We start from the raw sequence: 20,838 nt of genomic DNA, 5'->3' as shown, positions 1-20,838 counted from the left end.
TTCAGTGGCATTAAGTATATTCACATTGCTGTGCAACCATCATCCCTCTCCATCTCCAGAAATTTTTCACCTTCCCAAACTGAAACTGTGTCCATCAAACAATAGCTCCCCATAACCACTCCCCCAGCCACTGGTAACCACTGTTCCACTCTCTGTTGACTCCTCCACGTACCTTATACAGGTGTGTCATCCAGTACGTGCCCTCTTGTGTCCAGCTTATTTCCATTAACTTAATGTCCCCAAGGTTCATTCGTGTAGGAGCATGTGTCAGCATACCCTTCCTTCCTAAGGCTGAATAATACTCAGCTGTATGTATTTACCACGTTTTGTGTATCCGTTCATCCGTAGGGACATTTGAGTTGTTTCTGGGATTTACTGGGCCTTTATTTTTCACTTGTTTGTTTTTTAAATAAACATCCTTAAATAAACATCTCCGCTTGCCCTTTGAGGAGTGGGCTGCCCAGCACCCTCTGGTTAGTGTAAGTGGGTGGAGGCAGGACAGGGGTCAGCCACACCGCACACTGAGGGAAGAACGGAAAAGAGATCAACTTCTGCTTTGGGGGGCTGGGACTTTTTTTGTTACTCCTTTAGAGGTTGAGGGGGACACTGCTCCTGAGAATCCGCCATGCCTGCTTACCTGCGAATCCTCCTGCAGGCAGGCGCTCGGCTTAGTTCACAACTGGGAGGAAAAGCCCCAAGCCCCAGGCAGGACGTGAGCTGCTCAGCCAGGGCTGTACCTTAACTGAGGAAAATAGGAAACAAAGTGGGTGGGTGGAGGGTGCCCTTTTCTGGAAACGTCTACCTACTCTTGTCCTTTTCTTGCTTCCAGGTATTTGTGAACTTTGCTAAACAGCAGACTGAAATTCATGACCTCCCTTTGCACCCTCGAGCTGCGGGAGCCAGACGACAATCCAAGGTACCCCTGCCACCCCTTCCCAGTCCACTGCTTGAGGCAGATCCTCAGCACAGGGACCCAGCCTGTCCTCTGGGCCCAGACTTGCCTCCTGCAGAGAGCCCCACCCATCCCCGGGCCCCACACCTCCCCACGCCTCACCCCTTCTGTGCTGAAGGGCTTTTCCATCTGTACTTGTGTGGGTTCCTTTGATAATCAGGAAATCTTTAGGTGGTATGGGAGAGCATTTTTGAAAAGAACTTTTCCCACATGTTTTTTGCTTATAGTGGAAAAAAAAAAAACTTGGATTTTGGAAATAAGGAGGGAAGATAGGAGAGAATATTAAAATGTTCTGGTTGTCGGGCTACTTGACGTACATGTCTGCTTGTAGGCTTGAGTTTCAAAGGAAAGAAATTAACTGGCACTCCTGTCAATGGTGGACGCATTTGGTTAGATCAAGGACGGTTGTCTGGTTAGGGAGAGGGCTCTGTGTTCTTTATAAAAATATCAAGATGATGAAGGAAGAAACACTAGAAGGTCTGTCACAAGCTGTGATAATTCAGGATGGATGCCTGAGGCCCTGGTAAGGAGCACACTCACCCAGTTCCCCAGCAGGAGAGAAGGAGTGAGAGAGCTGGATAAAGTGGTGGAGGAGGCACCAGGACCCAGGTGCCTCGGATTAAGCCTGGGACGTTGAAGGGTCAGATTAACTGAGCCGTTCTCTCCTGACTTATCTGTAAGTCAGAGAAAACCACAGCATTTTCCCAGTAAGAAAAGACATGCGAAGCCTGATTTCCCATAACGTTCTCAGAAAAGCCAAGTGAGGTGATGATTGAAACAGTCCTTTCCAAGGCAGCGCGTGTGATGAATTTTCCCCTTTCTCTTGGGTAATGGAGACCTAATGCTACTCGGCAAGGCTGGCTTCGCCCAGAAATGCCTAAGGAAAGACACCTGTCTGGGGAAAGGCAGTTCTGCTGAGATTTTGCAGCCACTCTTTCTCAATTATGTATCTTGTACTTGCTGTTTACACCCGTAGAAAATTATTCTTTGAAAGCCACTTGCAGTTAGAAATCCCTTTTATAACTCGTAATACATAATTGGGTAGCAAAAGCACTTCCTAGAACTAAATTGGTATCTTTCTATAATAAATTCATGATTCAAAGTTAACTCGGACTCTGCAACATGCTGCCTTCATAACGGCTTGCAAAATTCCTCCCGCACAGCATTGTACATAAATAAATGTCATGAAACAGTCATTATGTTCTTGTTCACATTATCCCACTTTAAACAATTTTCCTCTGTAGGAGGTGGACAAAGGGAATTCTGCATCTCAAGGATGACCTAAATGATGATTTCTTGGCTTTTAAGACAAAAGCTCAGTAAATATCTTGGGGAAAAAAAAAATTGAAAGGCACCATAACAGCCACTGGGAACAGCGCAGGATGTGCCGCGTCCCTCCGCAATGCCCGCGAGTACGCACGTGGGGGCTCATGCCCCCATTAGCACTTCTGGGTCGTAGAGTCAGAGGGACCTGCGGGACCACCTGGTGCAGCCTTTTCACAGACAAGGAAACAAGCCTAACCCCTAAGCTCGGGTGATCCAACAGAATCACAGTACCCTGAGCTCAGCTTCCTTCAGAGACTGATTGACAGCTGTTTAACTTAAAATCTAACAGCCATCGCACCATCTCTTCAGAAAACTGAAATGAGAAGGGTCCATCTGACCTCCTTCTGCACTGCTCGTCCACTGCAGCTGGAAAGGAACTCTGGGCAGCTGGAAGGGCAGGAGCCTTTGCCACACGGTCATCTGATCGGATCTACCAGCAGAAATAATCCCTCGGCAGCAGACACAAACACCTGGGCTGCATACAGTGAACTCCAAACAGGGCTCTTTCAGAAGGAAACCAGAACTGACTCGCTCCCCTGGAACACCTGGTGGTGGAACCGACCCAGCCAGATGAGCACAGAACCCTTTCCTCGCGGACCACACGAATAAAAACCCCAGCTCAGGCTCCTGGTGGCCGTGGCCCCGTGCCGCCCTCATTTCAGGTGGATCTGCTTTCCTCTGTGTGTGTGTGTGTGTGTGTGTGTGTGTGTGTGTGTGTGAGTGTTTTATTCTTAAGGAGGAAATAAAATGCAAACATGCTTACCACAAGCTGTCAGAAGTCACTCATCTCCCTGTGCATCCTCTCGTGTAGTTTAGACAGTCTTTGTGCCTGTAAGGCTTCCCGTCGTCGTGTGAGCTCCTGTGAGAGTGACTGCCGTGGGAGGGCCAGTCACAGCAAGGCTCTGCAACACCGCGGGGAAGTGAATGGGCGAGTTGATATGCGCATCAAGTCGGCTTCAGGGGGTTTGAAGAGAACCCCCAACTGGCAGCGCATGCAAACATTATCCGTTGTCAGCCAGGTATGGTTTACATCTAGGCTTCACATCTGTTTGCCCAGCTTGTCTGAGTGCCTTTCTCAAAGATTTTTAAAATGTTTAAGACAGGAGACAAAGAGGCAAGGACAGTAAAGGTGGCTCTTTGGTTGGATGGGGCCCAACATGTCCTTGTAACTGTTTAGAGATGTCGAGGCCTCAGGCACACAGGGTAAGCCATTTGCACAGTGCTGACGTGTACATCTTCTGCAGTGACGTTAGAGGCAGTGGTTCACAGGACACCCAGTTGTTCACAGGAAGGCACACCAAGAATCAGAAAAGAACAGTTTTAAACCAAATCGTTCCAGAAGATTTACGGACGAGAAGAGCAAATGGACTTCCTTGCCAAGGCAGTCTTCCCTCCGTGACCCACATGGGCTTCCTAGTTCAAGCATGTTCTAGAACAGTTCTGCCCAACGCACGTTCTACCATGGGCGTACTCCAGAGTCCGGGGCGGGGTGGGGGGGAAGGGAAGGAGGGAGGGAGGAAAGAGAAAGACGCTGAGACCCAGTCACTTTACTGAGAAGGGGACAGAAGAAAGTGAACACAAAGTGGTGACCTGTTCCCTGGGCAAGGAGAGCCCTGTGCTCCTCCAGAGGCAGACAGAGGGCAGGTGGCGACATGACTTTAAATCCTGCACTGCTACTGGCTCCCGCTTTGCACACAATAGATTCTTGGCAAATAACTGCCTATAGAGGTTACAAAACTACTTCAGAAGACTTAGAGCTTGATTTGGTTTTGACTTTTTACAAATCTCCCAATAATTTATTTGAAGAAGGTTAGGCTGGAGTTTGGCAGAGCCCAGGCATGTGCTGCGATCACCCTGATCACCAGGTGCTTACACCGCCCTGCTGCTTTCCGGCTGGTTCTGTAAATTGATACCACGATATCACAGGGAAGAAGACTGCGCAGGGAGGGGGCAAGCTGTCATTCGTGGTGGGTTGTGGACTACGAAGAGTCAGGTGTAGGTAAGATCTTGCCCTCCCTCGGGGAGGAAGGCTCCGGTTAGCCGTCTGACTTTACTGCACCTGAGCTCTCCAACAGCAAGGTGTCTTCTTCATCATTTTCCCCAGCTCCTGACATACAGAAAACACTCAACAAATACTTGCTGAACTGAACGCTTTAAAAACCCAGCAAGAAAAACAAAATACAGAAAAGAAATAGGTCCAAAAAATGATGCCTCCAAACGGCTGAAGACAGCAGCAAAGGGCAGGCAGAACCACGGGGACGCTAGGCTTTAAAAATGCCAGCCGCGAACCAAGCAGGGGAAACTCGAGAAGGAGAAGGCATGCCCACATTCCCGTCTGAGGAATACTCAAGTCGGAAACTTGGCCCAAATCTCCTGAGAACATATTAATCTATTGAAAAATCTCCCAATCTGGTTTAATAAGGGAGATTTACAAAGAACAGGAGGAGACAATGGAGAGAGAGTTCAGAAAACAAGACCTCTCGGGAGCCGTTCCAAGGAATGTGACTTGCCAGGTTTTCTAAGCTTCCATTCTTTTTTGGCGAACTCGAGACTTCAGAACAGCTGCAATCAAAAGAGAAGCTCTTTTACTTTGAGTTAAAAGCTCATAGAGAGCTTCATTTGTTCCTGCTACTGTAGCTCTCTTCAGGAAAAAAGAGGAAAGTGGGGCAGGAAACAGGTCAGCAAAGCGCTGGGCTTGGGAGAAAGGGCCTCTGGGGCAGCCTGGGTCTCTGCGCCTGGGCCAGTGAGGAGAAAGTTCTGCACCAGAGCCCCGAGGGGCCTGCGAGAAAGGAAGTTTTCCCCTGGAAAGAGGACAGCACGCCCTTTCTGAGGCAGCTGTTTCAGGCACCAGGACTCAGCCCGCTGGACCGAGCTTGGGGCTTGGTTTCCTCGGTGTGGGCCCTCAGCGCCTCAGCAGGTGCTCTGAAGTGAACGGTTCATGACTCCTGGTGTCCACAGGGCAGAAGTGCCACCACATTTCATCCGCGGTGGCTGTCGAGGTGGGGAACGCACAGGCACTAGAAGTTTCAGATTCACACGCCCCTGGGCTTGTACAGCTAGGAAATCTCTCAGTGTTCGAAAACAAAGCCCTTACAGAATTGCTCGGTTTTGCGCTGTTTTAGTGCGAAAGGAAGCCAAGCCCCGGGAGGACTGAAGTACTTGGCTGGCCTGCCGGCCCCTCTCTGGTCCTCTGGTCGCTTCACTCCCATGTCTGAGCAGACATGCCCACCAGACCCAGAACTCTGGAGTTCCCTGCCCAAACTGGCCTAACACCCGCCTCTAGGGCCTGGCGGACCTCTTTGCTGGGTCATAGGTGGTCCTGGATCACAGGCTCGAGTCTACACATGGCACATGAGGCCCCTGGGAAAACAGAAAAGCGGTGAAAAGAGAGGTGAGCCACTTAGCAGCTGGGCCTGCACCACCACCATGGGGCTCCAAGGAAACCAAGACGCTGAAGTTGAATTGGACCTAGGTCACCGTGGAGGTCATTATGTAGCAGTTTCTTAGCTTCAGTTATTACTATAAGAATTGAGACATATTGTGGTATGAGAACCCCCGAAAGGTACTCTCCTCAGAGCCTTTCCCAAAGCTCACCATGACACACGCTCGGCTTTCTCAGCCTGACGTCAGGCCCAGAGGTGTGTGTTCCCCACCCTTTCCTCTTTGGTAACCTTGTTTGTTTTCTGTCTGTGAGTCTATTTCTGTTTGTAAATAAGTTTATCTGTATAATCTTTTTAGATTCCACATGTAAATGATATCATATGGTATTTGTCTTACTCTGTCTGACATCACTTAGTGTGACGGTCTCCAGGTCCACCCGTGTTGCTTCAAATGGCATTATATTGCAGGCTTTTTAATGGCTAAGTAGTATTTCACCTCACAACTTTATCCAGTCACCTGTCGATGGACATTTAGGTTGCTTCCATGTCTTGGCTATTGTAAATAGTACGGCTGTGAACATTGGGGTGCATGTATCTTTTCAAATTAGCATTTTTGTCTTTTCCAGACATATGCCCAGGAGTGGGACTGTTGAATCATATGGTAACTCTATTTTTAGTTTTTTAAGGATCCCCCATACTGTTCTCCATAGTGACTATGCCCATTTGCATTCCCTCCAACAGTGTAAGAAGGTTTCCTTTTCTCTATGCTCTATCCAGCATTTATTTGTAGACTTTTTGATGACAGCCATTCTGACTGGTATGAGGTGTTACCTCATTGTAGTTTTGATTTGGATTTCTCTAATAATTAGTAGTATTGAGTATCTTTTCATGTGCTTGTTGGCCATCTGTATGTCTTCTTTGGAGAGATGTCTATTTAGGTCTTCTGCCCATTTTTTGATTAGGTTTTTTTTTGATATTGAGGTATATGAGCTGTTTGTATATTTTGGAAATTAATCCCTTGTCAGTAGCATCATTTGCAAATATTTTCTACCATTCCATATGTCATCTTTTCATTTTGTTTACTGTTTCCTTTGCTGTACAAAAGCTTTTAAGTTTAATCAGATCCCATTTGTTTATTTTTGCTTTTGTTTCCATTACTCTAGGAGATGAATCAAAAAAAATATTGCTGTGATTTTGGTCACAGAGTATCCTGCCTACATTTTCCTCTAGGAGTTTTATAGTATTCAATCTTACATTTAGATCTTTAATCCATTTTGAGTTTATTTTTGTATGTTGTATTAGAGAATATTCTAATTTCATTCTTTTACCTGTAGCTGCCCAGTTTCCTGGCACCACTTATTGGAGAGACTTTTTCTGCATTGTATATTCTTGCCTCCTTTGTCATAGATTAGTTGATCATACGTGCACAGGTTTATTTCTGGGCTTTCTGTCCTGTTCCTTTGATCTATGTGTCTGTTTTTGTGCCCGTGCCATACTGTTTTGATTATTATAGATTTGTAGTATAGTCTGAAGTCAGGGAGCGTGGTTCCTCCAGCCCTGTTCTTTCTCAAGACTATTTTGGCTATTTGGGGCCTTTTGTGTTTCCATACAAATTAAGCATTTTTATGCTCTAGTTCTGTGAAAAATGCCATTGGTAATTTGATAGGGATTGCATTGAATCTGTATGTTGCCTTGGGTAGAATGGCCATTTTAAGAATACTGAGTCTTCCAGTCCAAGAACACAGTATCTCTTTCCATCTGTTTGTGTCGTCTTCAATTTCTTTCATCAGTGTCTCACAGTTTTCAGAGCACAGGTCTTTTGCCTCCTTAGGTAGGTTTATTCCTAGGTATTGTATTCTTTTTGCTGCAATGGTAAATGGGATTGTTTCCTTAATTTCTCTTTCTGATATTTCATTGTTAGTGTATAGAAATGCAACAGACTTCAGTATGTTAACTTTGTGTCCCGCAACTTTACTGCATTCATTGATGAGCTCTAGGAGTTTTCTGATGGTGCCTTTAGGATTTTCTATGTATAGCATCATGTCATCTGGAAACAGTGACAGTTTTACGTCTTCCTTTCCAACTTAGATTCCTTTTATTTCCTTTCCCTTTTCTGATTGCTGTGGCTAGAACTTCCAAAACTATGTTGAATAAAAGTGGTGAGAGTGGGCATCCTTGTCTTGTTCCTGATTTGGTTTTTTTTGTTGTTGTTGTTGTTGTTTTTTGGTTGTTGTTAGCCAATCCACTTTTTAATTTTTAAATTCTTTTTTTAATGGTACAAATGCCTTTTTTTTTTTGCAACAGGAAGGGGAAGAGAAGGGGCTACAACAGCTCTGGCTCCTGGGGTGGCTTCACAGGTCACTGTCCTCAAAAAGTTTAATTTTAAAATTCGTGACATTACACAACTACACTGAAATTTAACATTCCACTCTTACATTTCTTATCCACAAACAGAAACAAAATGCATAAGCAAAAAAAACTTACAACAAAACTAAAAACAGAGACATGCTTACAAAGTAAATATGAATCCCAGTATTAATAGCTGAACAGAGAATGTAATTGTTTTTAATTCTTAAGGGGTGATAAAGTTGTGTAGAAACTGAACACTTAGAAAAGATTTGAAACCTGGAAGTCACTGACCAGAAATTACACAGTAGAATTATGAGAAAGCAGCAAAAAGGGATTAGGAGTGAACCCACCGTATTCCCACTGCACCCCGTGCCCTTCTCAGAGGAAAGCCTGGCACGGGTTATACATGAGGCCAGACTAACACAGGCAACAGAACCGGGGAGAGGAATCTGCCCGCCGGGAGAGCCTTCCTCTGGGTCAGCAGTTCGGTATGGGCCCTGGACGTCTGGCAGATCGTTAATGCTGGTGCCTTGGCACCTGACCATGCAGCCAGTTAAGCTATTTGGAACGGTGAGTTCATGGGTGGTTTGACTAAATGTATCCAAACTTGCCCAACAGCCTGTTAGACAAGTGTAATCCAGTGACAGTCCCCTAGGGCCTGTGCACAGGCAGCATCAGGCCCTGGGCCAGCCCCAAAACGGAGCCTGGCTTCACGGGGAGTAATACACACACTCCCTCCAAAAAAAACTCAGAGCTGCTTAGGATGTTAAAGTTCCTCAACAGAGGAACCCTGTAAAGCCCTGTATAGAAGAATGGATGTCCTGACAAGTGCCCAGAGCCCTTCCTGCAGGCCTGGGATGGGCTGCCACGAGCTCAGCGGTGGCTCCTCACAGACCATTCACAACACTTCCTCTAGAGACACAGTAAGCGAGCTTGCTGGCCCTGCAGAGCAGCTGGGCTGTGTCAGATGAACCGGGGAAGACGCTGCTTATCAAGCAGGGTTGGAACTCTATAGTCATTTAGTTCCCAGCAAGGCTAAAACAGCTCCCAAGGCACGTTTAGGCCCCAGATCCAACTGGCTGCTCACCGGATAACACCCAGGGATCAAGGGTTAGATGTTACATAACACAGCACACGGTCCAGAGCAGGAATACACACACGCACATGCATACGAGCTCGTGCGCACACACATCTTTCTTTGGCAACAGGCGTTGGCTTTCATAACCACATCCTACTTGAATTTGCTCAGGAGTTTGGGCTTTTGTTTTTTTTAATAGCAATTAAAAACAATTAATGAATGTCTGGGCCAGCTATCTGACAGTGCCCTAGCAGAGAGGAACTAGGGTATCTGATCCTGGACCTGGCAAAAAGAAATTTGGAATTTTTCAAGGATGAGAAGATATTTTCAATAATTAGCATTTTTGACAATACTTAGCATGTCCCCAAGAAACAGCCTGGACTCTTCATTAGAGTCTTCATTTAAAATTTAAGGAACTTGTGGGGAGCGATTAGCTCAGTGGAAGAGTATGTGCTTAGTATTCACGAGGTCCTGGATTCAATCCCCAGTACCTCCATTAAAAATAATAATAAAATAAATTTTAAAACAAAAAATAATAAAAGAAGAAAGAAAATGAGACATGTGTGAGAATGGACATGAGAGAACAGAAGAATTAAAGAAAAAAAAATTTAAGGAACCTGCCCAAGGTCAGAGGGAGACTCAGTGTCAGAGCCAGGATCAGGCTCAAGTTTTGAACAGCCCCAGTCCTGTCTCCACAGCCATGCTCACACCTCCCTCCCTTTTAATTAAAATGAGCACTAGAGAAACAGAGCACCATCAAGCAAATGCCAAAAATTGCGTGTGTATACTTGTCAGACCCTCTACTCAAAAGTACAGTGTTTCTACATTAACCACCTAAGAGCGTTGCAGCGCTTAAAGCACTAAGAGAAACAGACCTTGGGGTTGGAAGAGCAGGGCTGGATGGAGAAGGGGCTGAAGTGTTGGCGACACTGTGTGCAGTGGGACTGAGGGAGGGTGGCCATACCCCCACACGGAGGTCATGCACACGGCCGAGCAGGGAGCGCCAGGGCCCAGGACAGAGGCTGGGGGACACAAACAATTCACCTCTGTAAGACTCCCCAGCAGTGTGTTTGCATGGGAAATCTGATGAACAAACATTGTTTAATTCAACCTTTTGATGAGGTGAAAAGAATGGCAGATACTTGCCAAACTGGAAATAAAAAGACAAGAGAACTGAAGAAAGCTGAAGAAGCATGTGTGGAGAGGCATTTGGAATAAACACCCCAGTGCTGACAGCCCCTGGGGCTCCAGGAGGAGGCTCAGGTAATCTAGGGAGGCCAAGCTTGAAAAAAAAGAAGTGTGCAGCGGGTGTTAAGGGACCCGCATCTTCTACCAGAGATGCCTGTGAAGGAAACTGGTTCACAGCCTTCGGAGTGTGACTGAAGTTACTAAAGTTTCAGACGTGCAAACTCACGATCTCACTTCATGGCGGTGGGGGGAGCAGGGCGCAATCAGTGAAGAAAGTCGCCGTCTGTGGTTGGCCAGAGCAGGAAGAGGGACTATGGCGTTTTCTAAAACCACAGAAGCTGTGGACAGTGCCAGAGCCAGAGAGGGAACAAGAAAGCTTGCTTCCTGTCTCTGCTCCTGGCCACAGGAGGATACAGTGAGAAGTCCGCAGTCTGCGACCCAGAGGAGGACCCCTCCCAGAGTTCTGCTGTGCTGGCACCCCGATCTCAGACTTCCAGACCCCAGAGCCATGAGAAATAAATATCTGAGGTTTATTTTTAAAGGGAGAGAGAGCGGGGAGGCTGGTAAGAATTTTGTCAGAGGTTCCCAACTGCCCACCCCTAGGTGTCATATTCCCGTGAACATGCCCTCAGGGCCCACAGCTACCTTCAGCTGACCACCCAAAATGAGGCCTTTGTTATAAAACCCCATCACAAAGGCCTGCCGTGCTGTCCCAAGGGCTCCTGGAGAGCAGTGCTCGCCCGCCTTTTCCAAACTCTTCACTGTTCTCGGCCCAGTTTTCATCCAGCTCCTGACCCTTGCTGATGGTGGTGTTCGTGGCTCTGCAAACTGCTGCCTTCAGGACGTGGTAAGGTTACTCAGTCTCGGGAGCACTGACCCTGCCGGTGCTGACACAGACCTCTGACTCCAATCTCCTTGGAGGTCCTGAATCCCTATCTTAGTTTCAGCCCCTGGGCTCCTCAGCTCCCAGTTGTAGCCCACCCAGCCAACGCCCCACCACCTAACTCCAGCCCCCGAGTGTGATTTTGCACAGTTGGGACGGGGCCACACTGCAATCATACTTCCATTTGAAATTTGTTGCATATCTAATGCCAAAGAATCTCTAGTAAACTATACCTGGTTAATCGCATAGTTTGGGTTTATTACTTCTTTATTAATCCCGTTGTTGCCTTTGAGAGACCAGAATTTTTTTTAAACACCACCACCACCAATATTGGGGTTTTGTTAAGAAAATGGACTCAACCCAAGTAGACGCAAAGCTCTGGTGCCTCTAACTTGAAAACCTGATTTATTCCCAGCTGTTTCTGAGCCTCTACTGAGGGCCAGGGAACACAGCACACACTGGGAACCAGGGCAAGACACAGTCCCATCTCATGGAGCTCATAGTCCAACGGAGAGAAGGACAAGTACCAAATGGTTATGATTCAGTGTAAGTACCACTATGAGGTTTGAGGCACGTCTAATCCAGAAGAGAAAATAACTGAGCTAATTGCTAAGAATAAAAGGCTAACAATGGGAAAGGAAGGGGGGATGGGAGGGAGGGTGTTCTAAGCAGTGGGAGCATCTTGGAGGCGAGAGGGAGACCCTGATTCTGTGAGGTGCGTCAGTCTGGCTGGAAGCGCAGGTGCAGGGCAGGTACGTGCTCCCAGGAGGGACGAGAAGACAGATGCAGGCAGGACCACATGCTGGTGGGCCTGTGCACGAGGCTCAGCAGTTGGACTCTCCCCTGCAGTGTGCTTTGGTTCTCCAACTTGAGTGCACGTAAGAATCAGTTGGGGTGGGGGGGTGTTTTAACTGTGGTTCCTGAACCCTCCACAGAGAAGCTCATATTCAGCAGGGAGTGGACCCAGGAATCTGCATTTTTATAACCACTCCCTCTGCTGGGTGAGTTTGATGCAGAGTAGGGTTGGGTGACACTTTTTCAAATACGGCTGCAGGAGACATGTGCCATAGAGGGGTGGCGTGATCAGATCTGTTTCAGAAAAGTCACTCTGGCAGAAAGCACCCCGTGCATGCTCACTCAGCAAGGCCCCTAATCCTTCGGTAATCCTCCAGTAACCTTCTGTTGCCCGGGACCTCGCAAAGCCTGGAGCTGGCTCGGACAGAGACCGTCTCCTGGGAGGAGAGGCTGCTGGGAAAGTCATGCCTGACTGCTCCTGGACTGTTTATTGGAACTTTTCTAGCCCAAACCCAGGGCAGCAAGGGTTGCTGGTTGTGAAAGCATGAAAGCCTTGAGGCCCCAAGTCCACCGAGGCGCTTCCAGATCCTGGAGGACACAGGCTCAGCTGGGGGCTGGGGCCTGGAGCAGACCCGTGTCTAGTCTAGTCAGGGTGCAGGATCTCCTGACAGGACAGAGCCCGGGCTCACTTGGTTAATAAGGCTCCAGGGGGATCTGGGTGCAGGCCAGCTCAGCTCTTCACCCCTGAAATGCCAGTGGTATCATCTCAGAGACCTGAATCTATCCAGATTAGCGTAGTCTAGCTTCTTGCACCCAATGGTGATAAATACATTGCTAAATATTTTGGGATCGCTCCAACAAAGACATGCTGACCACAAGCCTGCACACTCATTTCTTGGAACTGCCTAATCGGCTGAGCTGTAGTTCTGCAGAAATTGCCTTCCTGTAACCTGGGGACTCTGAGCATGGTAAGAAATCCAGGCTGACTGGTGCTGGCCGACAGCACAGGAGGCTAGGCGATGTTCACCCCAGCTCACCACCCACGCCCACCCCAAGATCCAAGCCTGGGCCTTCAGAGCCAGCATTTGCACCATCTTCCATGGGTCTTTCACAGCAAAGGTCAAACCTCTCCCAAAGTTGGACAAGGCTCTGCTCAGTGACATATTGTTTCATATTCTTCCATCTCAGAGGGCAAGGACCCTGTCTTGGGCTTTTTTTCTGGCTCCCTGCACCAAACAGCTCCTCAGATGAGCGAGTCTGAAATGACCAAGAGACCTCTGTATGGGTGGGCCTGCCCTCACGTTCGGCGCCCAGCCAAAGCACTAACAGCTCAGCTCTGCCGCTACCCAGACTCCAGGCTCTAAACTGGGACATCTGCTTCCTGAACAGTCCCCAGGTAAGGTTTTTGGCTTACACTTAGCAGGATGGCCCCTTCGCCAGCTGAATCCTGGTATTTGCTGGAACAAGCCTCATTGACTACCTAGCAGGACACCATTAAGAATCTAGAGAAGAAAATGGAAAAACAGTCATGTTCAGGTGCTTTAAAGAGCCATGAGGAGATGATTCCATTTAAATCAGCTGCGGGGAGCCTACCTTAAACATTATGGCTTTTCTATGTCATCTTGTCTGTTTCTAGGACATAAATATTTAAACATTGTGTGTGTGTGTTTGTGTGTGTGTATGAGATCTAGTGACATTTGTGAGTATGTAATTGATACTGAAAAAAAATCTAAGAAACATCAACCTGATATTATTAATTGAAAGGTAAGTTTCAACATAGGTATCAAAACTATTTATAATTAATGAGTTTCTAGAAAGTTGATCTTTTGTAATCAATTTTCAATACCATGATTAAAACTTGAAGAGATGACCAACAAGGACGCCGCTCTACTGTAAAGAAGAGAAGCAATAAAGTCGCTGTAATTCATTAACGTGAGGAATTGGGTGGTTGGCGCCAGTGACACCCAGCCAGGTGCCCATACGTCTTGGCACAGAGGCCGCGCGGTCAGGACAGTCCGATGGTGATTGTCTCACTGCTGCCTGTGATGCCTGGAGACAGGGGCTGGGAACTGGCCAGCTCGTGGGCCCTGTCACCATCCATTGTGACCTGAGATAAAGATACGTGAAATCTCAAGAGAACTTTAAGATCTAGGAATTGGTTTATTTTAATTAATGTAGACTTTTAAATAGTCTTCAAAATTACATGTTTGTGTCATTTTATGGCTATTTTGTTAAAAGTCAGGCACTTCCACATACATGACATTTATTTTATGTCATTTAATTCTAGATATTATTATCCCAACTTTAATTAAGAGGATTAAGTTGGGGCTCAGAAAGATTCAAAATCATTTAACTGTTAAGTACTAAGGTTGGGATTCGCCCAGATCTGTCTACTGCAATCCCTGTATTCTTTGTACCACAATTCTTTTCCAATATACCATACCTATGACACCTGCGTTTGCTGAGTCGCCTGGAAGTCACAGCTGTTTCCTGATCTTATAGTCAAGGATATCCACCTGGTGCAAGCAGAAATCACAACAAAAACCCTACCTATCGGTCATGTGTGACCCACGGGCTAGGATGACCCCTAGCACATTTCTGCAGTGCCATTAAGGACAGAACCAAAGATTAGGAGGCCCCACTGTCATGCTTCCACCCTTCCTAAGTACCCTCAGCTCAGAGACACACCCAGAAATATACAGTGAGTTTTCAGGCATCAAATGACACACACACGGGTTGCCCTTCATCTTAACAGCCATACAAAAGGCTTTCTGTGCACCTGCCTGGTTCTCTGAGAGATTGTGTTTCAGGTGGGTTGGGCTGAGTCTTTCCCATTCTCAAATTGTCATCTCAGTTTATAAACTCCAACTACCCAGCTGTAATAATCATGTGGCAAAACTGTGACTCTGTGACCCACCCACGGCAAACAGAGAAGGCGGAAAAGGCATAAAAGGCAGGGGAGGAGCACTAGCCTTTGTCAAGTTCCTATCATGAGTCAAAATAATCCTGTGAAGTATTTATTCTTAGCCCACTTTTAGATGAGGCCGCTCCAGCTTGGGAAATTGAGTGACCTGCCAAGCTCACACAGCTAACGAGAGGTGGAGTAGAATTTGAACCAAAGTCGGCCTCTCTTAACACCCACACGTTATCTTACTTTATTTCACTTAATATAATTAACTCTTCTTCACATTATGATGAAGGTATTTTTATCGACACGTTACAGGTAAAGAACCTGAGGTTGCTTCTGGAATGAATTTGCCCTCTGGAATGCTCAGCCCAGGTGTTTCTCCGCACTGCCTTATGTATTATTAATACACGAGTCAAGACTCTTAACGGAACATGAAAGAAAATACATCTTTTTGAGGACAAACCCCTCCCAGGACTGCTCAGTCTCTTCATAGTTCCAGGCAGGCTAAGACGTCATATAAGCGCTCATGATTCAGCGTCATAACCAAAAGGGTCACGGTGTACTCACCTACATCAAAAGAACCATCGCCTCTAAATCTGACACTCACATCTGAAGGTCACTAGTGTGCTCTGTCCTCAGCTTCTAAGATTTTCTTGGTTAAGACTTCCATGGTTGCAAATAACACAAAACCAATCTGAGTTAGTATCAATGAAACAAGGGGATTTTTAACAGAAGGATGAAATCCAAGAACCAGAGCAAGAGGGCTTGTAGGACCTCAGTCAGGGGATTTAAAGACCTTCCTTCCAGAGATGGGGCAGCTTACATGACTCAGTTCCCAACTCCAGGACTCAGGCCACATTCTCAGACTGAGAAGTGAAAGATTCCAACTAATCTAGTCTTCACGGAGCAGGGTTGCTGTGCAGAAGCATGGCTGCCAGGACTCACCCTCATGAGGGGCGGAGCTCTTAGCAAAGAGAAAGTAGTCACTCCTAATATTGATTCACAAAAAACTATAGCTCACTCTAAACTCTAAGCATAAGATTATAATCCAGACAGGACACACAGTGGGGAAAACACCCTGTGAGAAGTCAGGAGTCCTGATTCCTGTGAAGTCTCTGCACTGGGCAATTCCTGCATCTGTCACATGAGCAGTTGAAGTAGATGACCAAATGCCTTCTAAAGTGACCCTCAGTTCTAAGTCCCTGGAGGTGACTGGTGTAACCGTCACTTCAAGAAGCCTTTAACACAGCTGTCTGAAGGATGTGCATGTTTTGATGAGCCTCAAGGTTTGTGTGAAGCTTCCTCCTACAGAAACAATGGCTGCAGCCTCTCAAGCATGTCAACATCCAGCTCTGTGATGAGAGAAGAAAAGATAAATATGCAAACTCTAGGTCTTCAGTGCTGGCCTCAAGGACCCCGTTTTAAGGGGACTTCTTCCACGCCTATCTAATGCTCTACTTGTCTGGCTCACGTAGCAGACCACATAACTGTGTAACCAGGCAGAACCCCATGGGTCTTCCCGGAACAGACCCCCTCGCCTCCACCGTATTCCCCACCTGTCTCTTGTCTGTAGGAAAACCTTAGCCTCCTGGGCCTTCCCTGAATTCCAACAGTGAATTTAATCAGAGAGGTGAGAAAATGCAGAAAGAAAGGAAAACAGCCAAGCAGGACAAAATAATATTAGTTTAGCCATTAAACCAAGTCAAGGACCTTTATTCCTCCACAAGGACAGTACATAAATTGAGCCATGTCCCTTGAGCTGTTCTGCAGGCGCTGAAACCCCCACCAGGTGGAAGACATTAACTGCGTGCTGCCCACAAGCACGTCGACCCCAGACCAGCTGGAAGCAGAAGGCTGATGATGTTGACTCCCGATGAGCCCGCCGCCAACCAGACAGAAGAATGTCTACAAGCTGATCACACAGCCCAGAGCACCCCCTCCGCCACCTTGTCCTTAAAACATTTCCCTGAAAGCCTTTCGGGGTTCCAGCTACCTGGGCTCCTGGCCGGGTGCCCTGCAGTAAGCACTGCCCTTTGCTCCACCACAGCCTGCTGGCTGTAGGCTGGCTTTACCGGGCATGGCAAGCAGACCCCAGTCTGGTTCGGTGACAACTGCGACGTCACATCAACACGCTGGACTTCTGGTCAGTCCTCTCGTTCAAAGCTGCTTCGCGTCAGCTGTGGGTCTGATTCAGGGTTGGTGCCGGCGTCACCCTTACCTGACACTGACCAGCCGAAGCAGAACTCAGCTCACTACTAGAAGGAATCAAGGCGATTCGTCTCAACCGGATGCTTTATTTCTTACTGTGCCCTCCGTGTCCTTTCTTCTAATGATTCTTTTCTGCACCAACCACAGAACTGAGTTCTTGTCTAAAACTAAATTAGTTCTCGCTTGAAACACTTTTAAAATGTAACATATTTGCCACCCCTACCCACCTGCTCTCCTAACCCTCCTTACTCTGCTCTGCCTTTTTTCCCGTGGCATTTATCACCTTCCAACATATCATATAACTTAGTGTGTCTATTTTTTGTGTGTATATTCTCCCAACAAACTGTAAGCTCCACAAAGGCAGGTATCTTATTCTGATATATACATATACCCGGACTTCATTCCCAGTTCCTGGCACAGGGCTTCTAAAACCCTTGGAATTTCCTGAGTGATACGAGTATCTTTTGTTACTCATAACAAACTTTTTTTCCTGAATGTAGCTGAACGTATGCTAGCGAGGGTCCTAGATAGCTTCAGGACGGAGGCTAGTGGCCAGAGAAACCAGCCATGTGATTAGAGGGTTGGAACTTTCAGCCCTGCACTCAACCTCCAAGAGGGGAGAAGCACCAGTGGTCAATGATTTCACCAGTCGTGCCTATGTAATGAAACCCCACAGAAAAACTCTTAGAGAAAAACTTCCACTTTGTTGAACACAGCCACGTGCCAGGAGCATGGTATGCCCCGACTCCACCAGGACGGAAGCACCTTCCAGATCTTGTCCTATGTACCTCCATCTGGCTGTTGAGTTTTACCCTTTATAATAATCTGTGATCAGATTCCTATTCCTGAGTTCTATTCTAGCAAATTATCAAACCTGACAGGGTCATGGGAACCCCAGTTTTGTAGTCAGCCAGGCAGAAGTGTGAGTAGCCTGGGGTCCCCCTTTGTGGCTGGCATCGCAAGTGGGGCACTCTTGTGGGACAGCTCTCAACCTGCAGAGTCTGCGATAACGCTAAGTCGTGTCAGAATTGAAGCAAATTGTTGGACACTCACTTGGGGTTGGAGAAGCAGAGAACTGGTTGTTGGAGGAGAAATGACACACTTACGCTGGCTCCTAGCAGACACTCAACTAATACTTGCTGAGAACGAGTGAACGGGGGGACGTCATCTCCCCTACCAGGGGTCGCCATTGAAGCGCTCCTGTTCTGACTCTCGTCTTCTTGGGCCTCCCCAGTCCTTCCTAATGGCTTTCTAACTATTCAACAGATAAAGATTTTTGAGGCCCCAACACATGCCAGGCACTGAGACATCATCATGGATGAAATTAGCCAGGAGGCATCAAGGATGCCACTTGATGCCGTGGGTCTTAGAGCAGCTCAAGGACTCGGGGGTTTTTGCCCACCCCACCAGGGCGGAGCCAGGCCCTGTGGACAGAACAGACCTGACCCTCTCTGAAACTCAATCCTCATGGTCCCCAGTGATTCTTCAGCTTGCCCCACTACACAGCAAAATGCAGCGCTGAACACATCCCACTGATGCCTTCAAGCCTGGATTAAAATCACACGGGAAAGGCTGGCCCTTAAGACACAAGGTTTGAGGGTCATTCTCAGCAGGAAGCAGATGGAACTCCAAGCTGGCCAAGAGCACCACCCTCTGTGTTTTCGGCAAACAAGCTTCCCCTGCACAGGGCATCCAGCCGAGTCTTCTCTTAGCTTTTAGTCTCTACGTCCCACTCTATGGGGGCTTTTAAAGAAATTCCGTTTAACACATGACATTCATGAGAACAAATCCCAGATAGATGGGAGTGTTTACCTTAAACATACAACTCCCACTTTACTAGAAAAGAGTATTATTGTAATCTTGGTGTGGAAGAATCCTTGACACACAGAACAGAAAACACAGTGGTAATAAAGGCAAAACTAGGTGGATTTAGCTAAATAAATTTTGAAACTTCTTAAAAACAAAAAGTAAGACCGACAATGTTAAATATAAACTGATGCAAATATTTTCCATATAGATAAATAAGAAGGTTAATAGTGACAACGTATTAAGAGCTTCTACAAGTAAACATAAACTCTTGAAGACAAAGGACAAGAGAGAAGAGACTTTTCTTTGTGAAGGTGGGTAGAGGCAGAGAAAAGGGAAAAGGGCGATGAGGCAGAGCATCTCCCCTTCCACGTGTCCCCCAGACTGAATTTGAGGCCCCTGCAAGAGGCTTTAGCAGAGGAGCTGATGGGGCCATTCAGTAGAGATGTCTTGAGACTGAGGGTCTAAGCAAAGCATCCTTGGGGCCCCCAGTGATAAAGGATGATTGGCACGTGGTGAGCAGGTGGCCCTTTCCCTACCTCGGCCAAACAAGAACCAGGAACTCTGGAGACATCTGGAGACAGCACCCATGGCATGGACTTTGGTGTTTGACTTCTGTTAACTTCTCCAAGCTTCCACAAGCTGTGGACACACAAGAAGCAGGGGAGAAGGGGAACCTGAGAAGCTGCCATGTGGAGACGCACCCAACAGACAGGCATATGGACACATGTGAGGGACCCTTTGGGGACTTCCAGAAAGACCCAAAAGACCTCCTAAGGGGCCTGAGAGCCTGGTTTTACTTGGGAGACTGCAACAGAAAACATCGGGACATACATACATACACACTTCCTTTAAAGTCTGGAGAGAGAATGGTTTTCTTGGAGAAACGGGATTATGGGAAGAGACAGGAAATTTTACTTTCTATTGTATACATTTCTGGGATGTTTAATTTTTATAGGAATATATATTACTTTCAGAATAGTAACATGCAAAAAGATAGTCCCATTTAGAAAAACAAAAACAAAAAAATGCGCAGGCTATGGCATTTGGCTTTCAAGGATGGAGCCCCCTCTGCAGCGTAGGTGGTGACAGTATGAGCCCACAGTCAGTCATGTAGTGTATGTGACCCGTGACAAGGAACAAAGCACAGAACAGTGGGATGCCCCAGAGCTACCCCGGCCCGAACATCTGGAACCGAACCGTGTCCAAGGGCAAAAGCTGGTTTGGTGGCAGCACGGAGTGTCAGGGTTCGTTACCATCCCTGACAGAGAGGCCTGACTTGTTCTGCCTCCAGAGCTCTTGGAAAAACACCTTCTGCTGTGGGCAGTCACCACAGGGCTCAAAGGGTTTCTCTCTCACACATGTTTAAGTTGCAAGGGAGAGATGGCACCGAGGTGTCACAGTCTGCCGCTGCCATGAAAATGTCCAGCATCCTCACTGAGATTCCCAGGCCTGGCCCCTGCCTTGCTCTCCAGCCTCATGTATCTCCTCTTCCAGCTCCAGGTGCTTAAACACGTGTGGTCCCCAGATGGTGTCCTCTTTCTGACCTGGAACCCCTCACCTGCCCCTTCACTCACTCTTCTGTTCCCAGCCGTGTTGTTACCTCCTGCAGAGAGTCCTCCCTGAGCCCCCACTGGGTGAGGTACCATCAGCTGTGCTCCCGGACCCCGTGGGCCACCCTCTGAAACATCACCGCTCTGTACAATGGTCGCCGGACGATGTGTCTGCAGCTCTGTGTCTGGCGAGGGTGATAGCGTGAGCCCGGCGGCTCTGGTCCCGGGCCTGAGCTCCATAGACGTTTGCTGAGGAAGGCACCTGCTGGGTGGCCCAGCCCTCAGGCACCCCCAAAGGAGGCCCCCCGCAGTTCCGCTGCCTCACCTGTAAGCCCTCACAGTTCCCAAGGGAAGGATGGTGGCAAAACTCTAACAAATTACTGCCCTTAACTAAAGTGTCTCTTCCAGGAAG

The 20,838-nt window shown here is 47.4% G+C and overlaps 1 protein-coding gene across 1 annotated transcript in view; it reads left to right on the top strand.

Annotated features, from left to right (window-relative positions):
* The window catches only part of ABCA4 (ATP binding cassette subfamily A member 4), a 117,852-nt gene extending 114,812 nt beyond the window's left edge, over window positions 1-3,040 (top strand). Inside the window, exons 49-50 of the mRNA XM_031457627.2 lie at window positions 830-916; window positions 2,197-3,040. Of these exons, the coding sequence (XP_031313487.2) occupies window positions 830-916; window positions 2,197-2,232 (123 nt within the window). The 3' untranslated portion in view covers window positions 2,233-3,040. The remainder of the gene's footprint in view (window positions 1-829; window positions 917-2,196) is intronic.
* Window positions 3,041-20,838: the final 17,798 nt, after the last annotated feature.

This window comes from Camelus dromedarius, chromosome 9 (assembly GCF_036321535.1).
Source record: "Camelus dromedarius isolate mCamDro1 chromosome 9, mCamDro1.pat, whole genome shotgun sequence".
Taxonomy (NCBI): Eukaryota; Metazoa; Chordata; class Mammalia; order Artiodactyla; family Camelidae; genus Camelus; species Camelus dromedarius.
The sequence above is the reverse complement of the archived record's forward strand: the minus strand, read 5'-3'. Positions and strand labels throughout refer to the sequence as shown.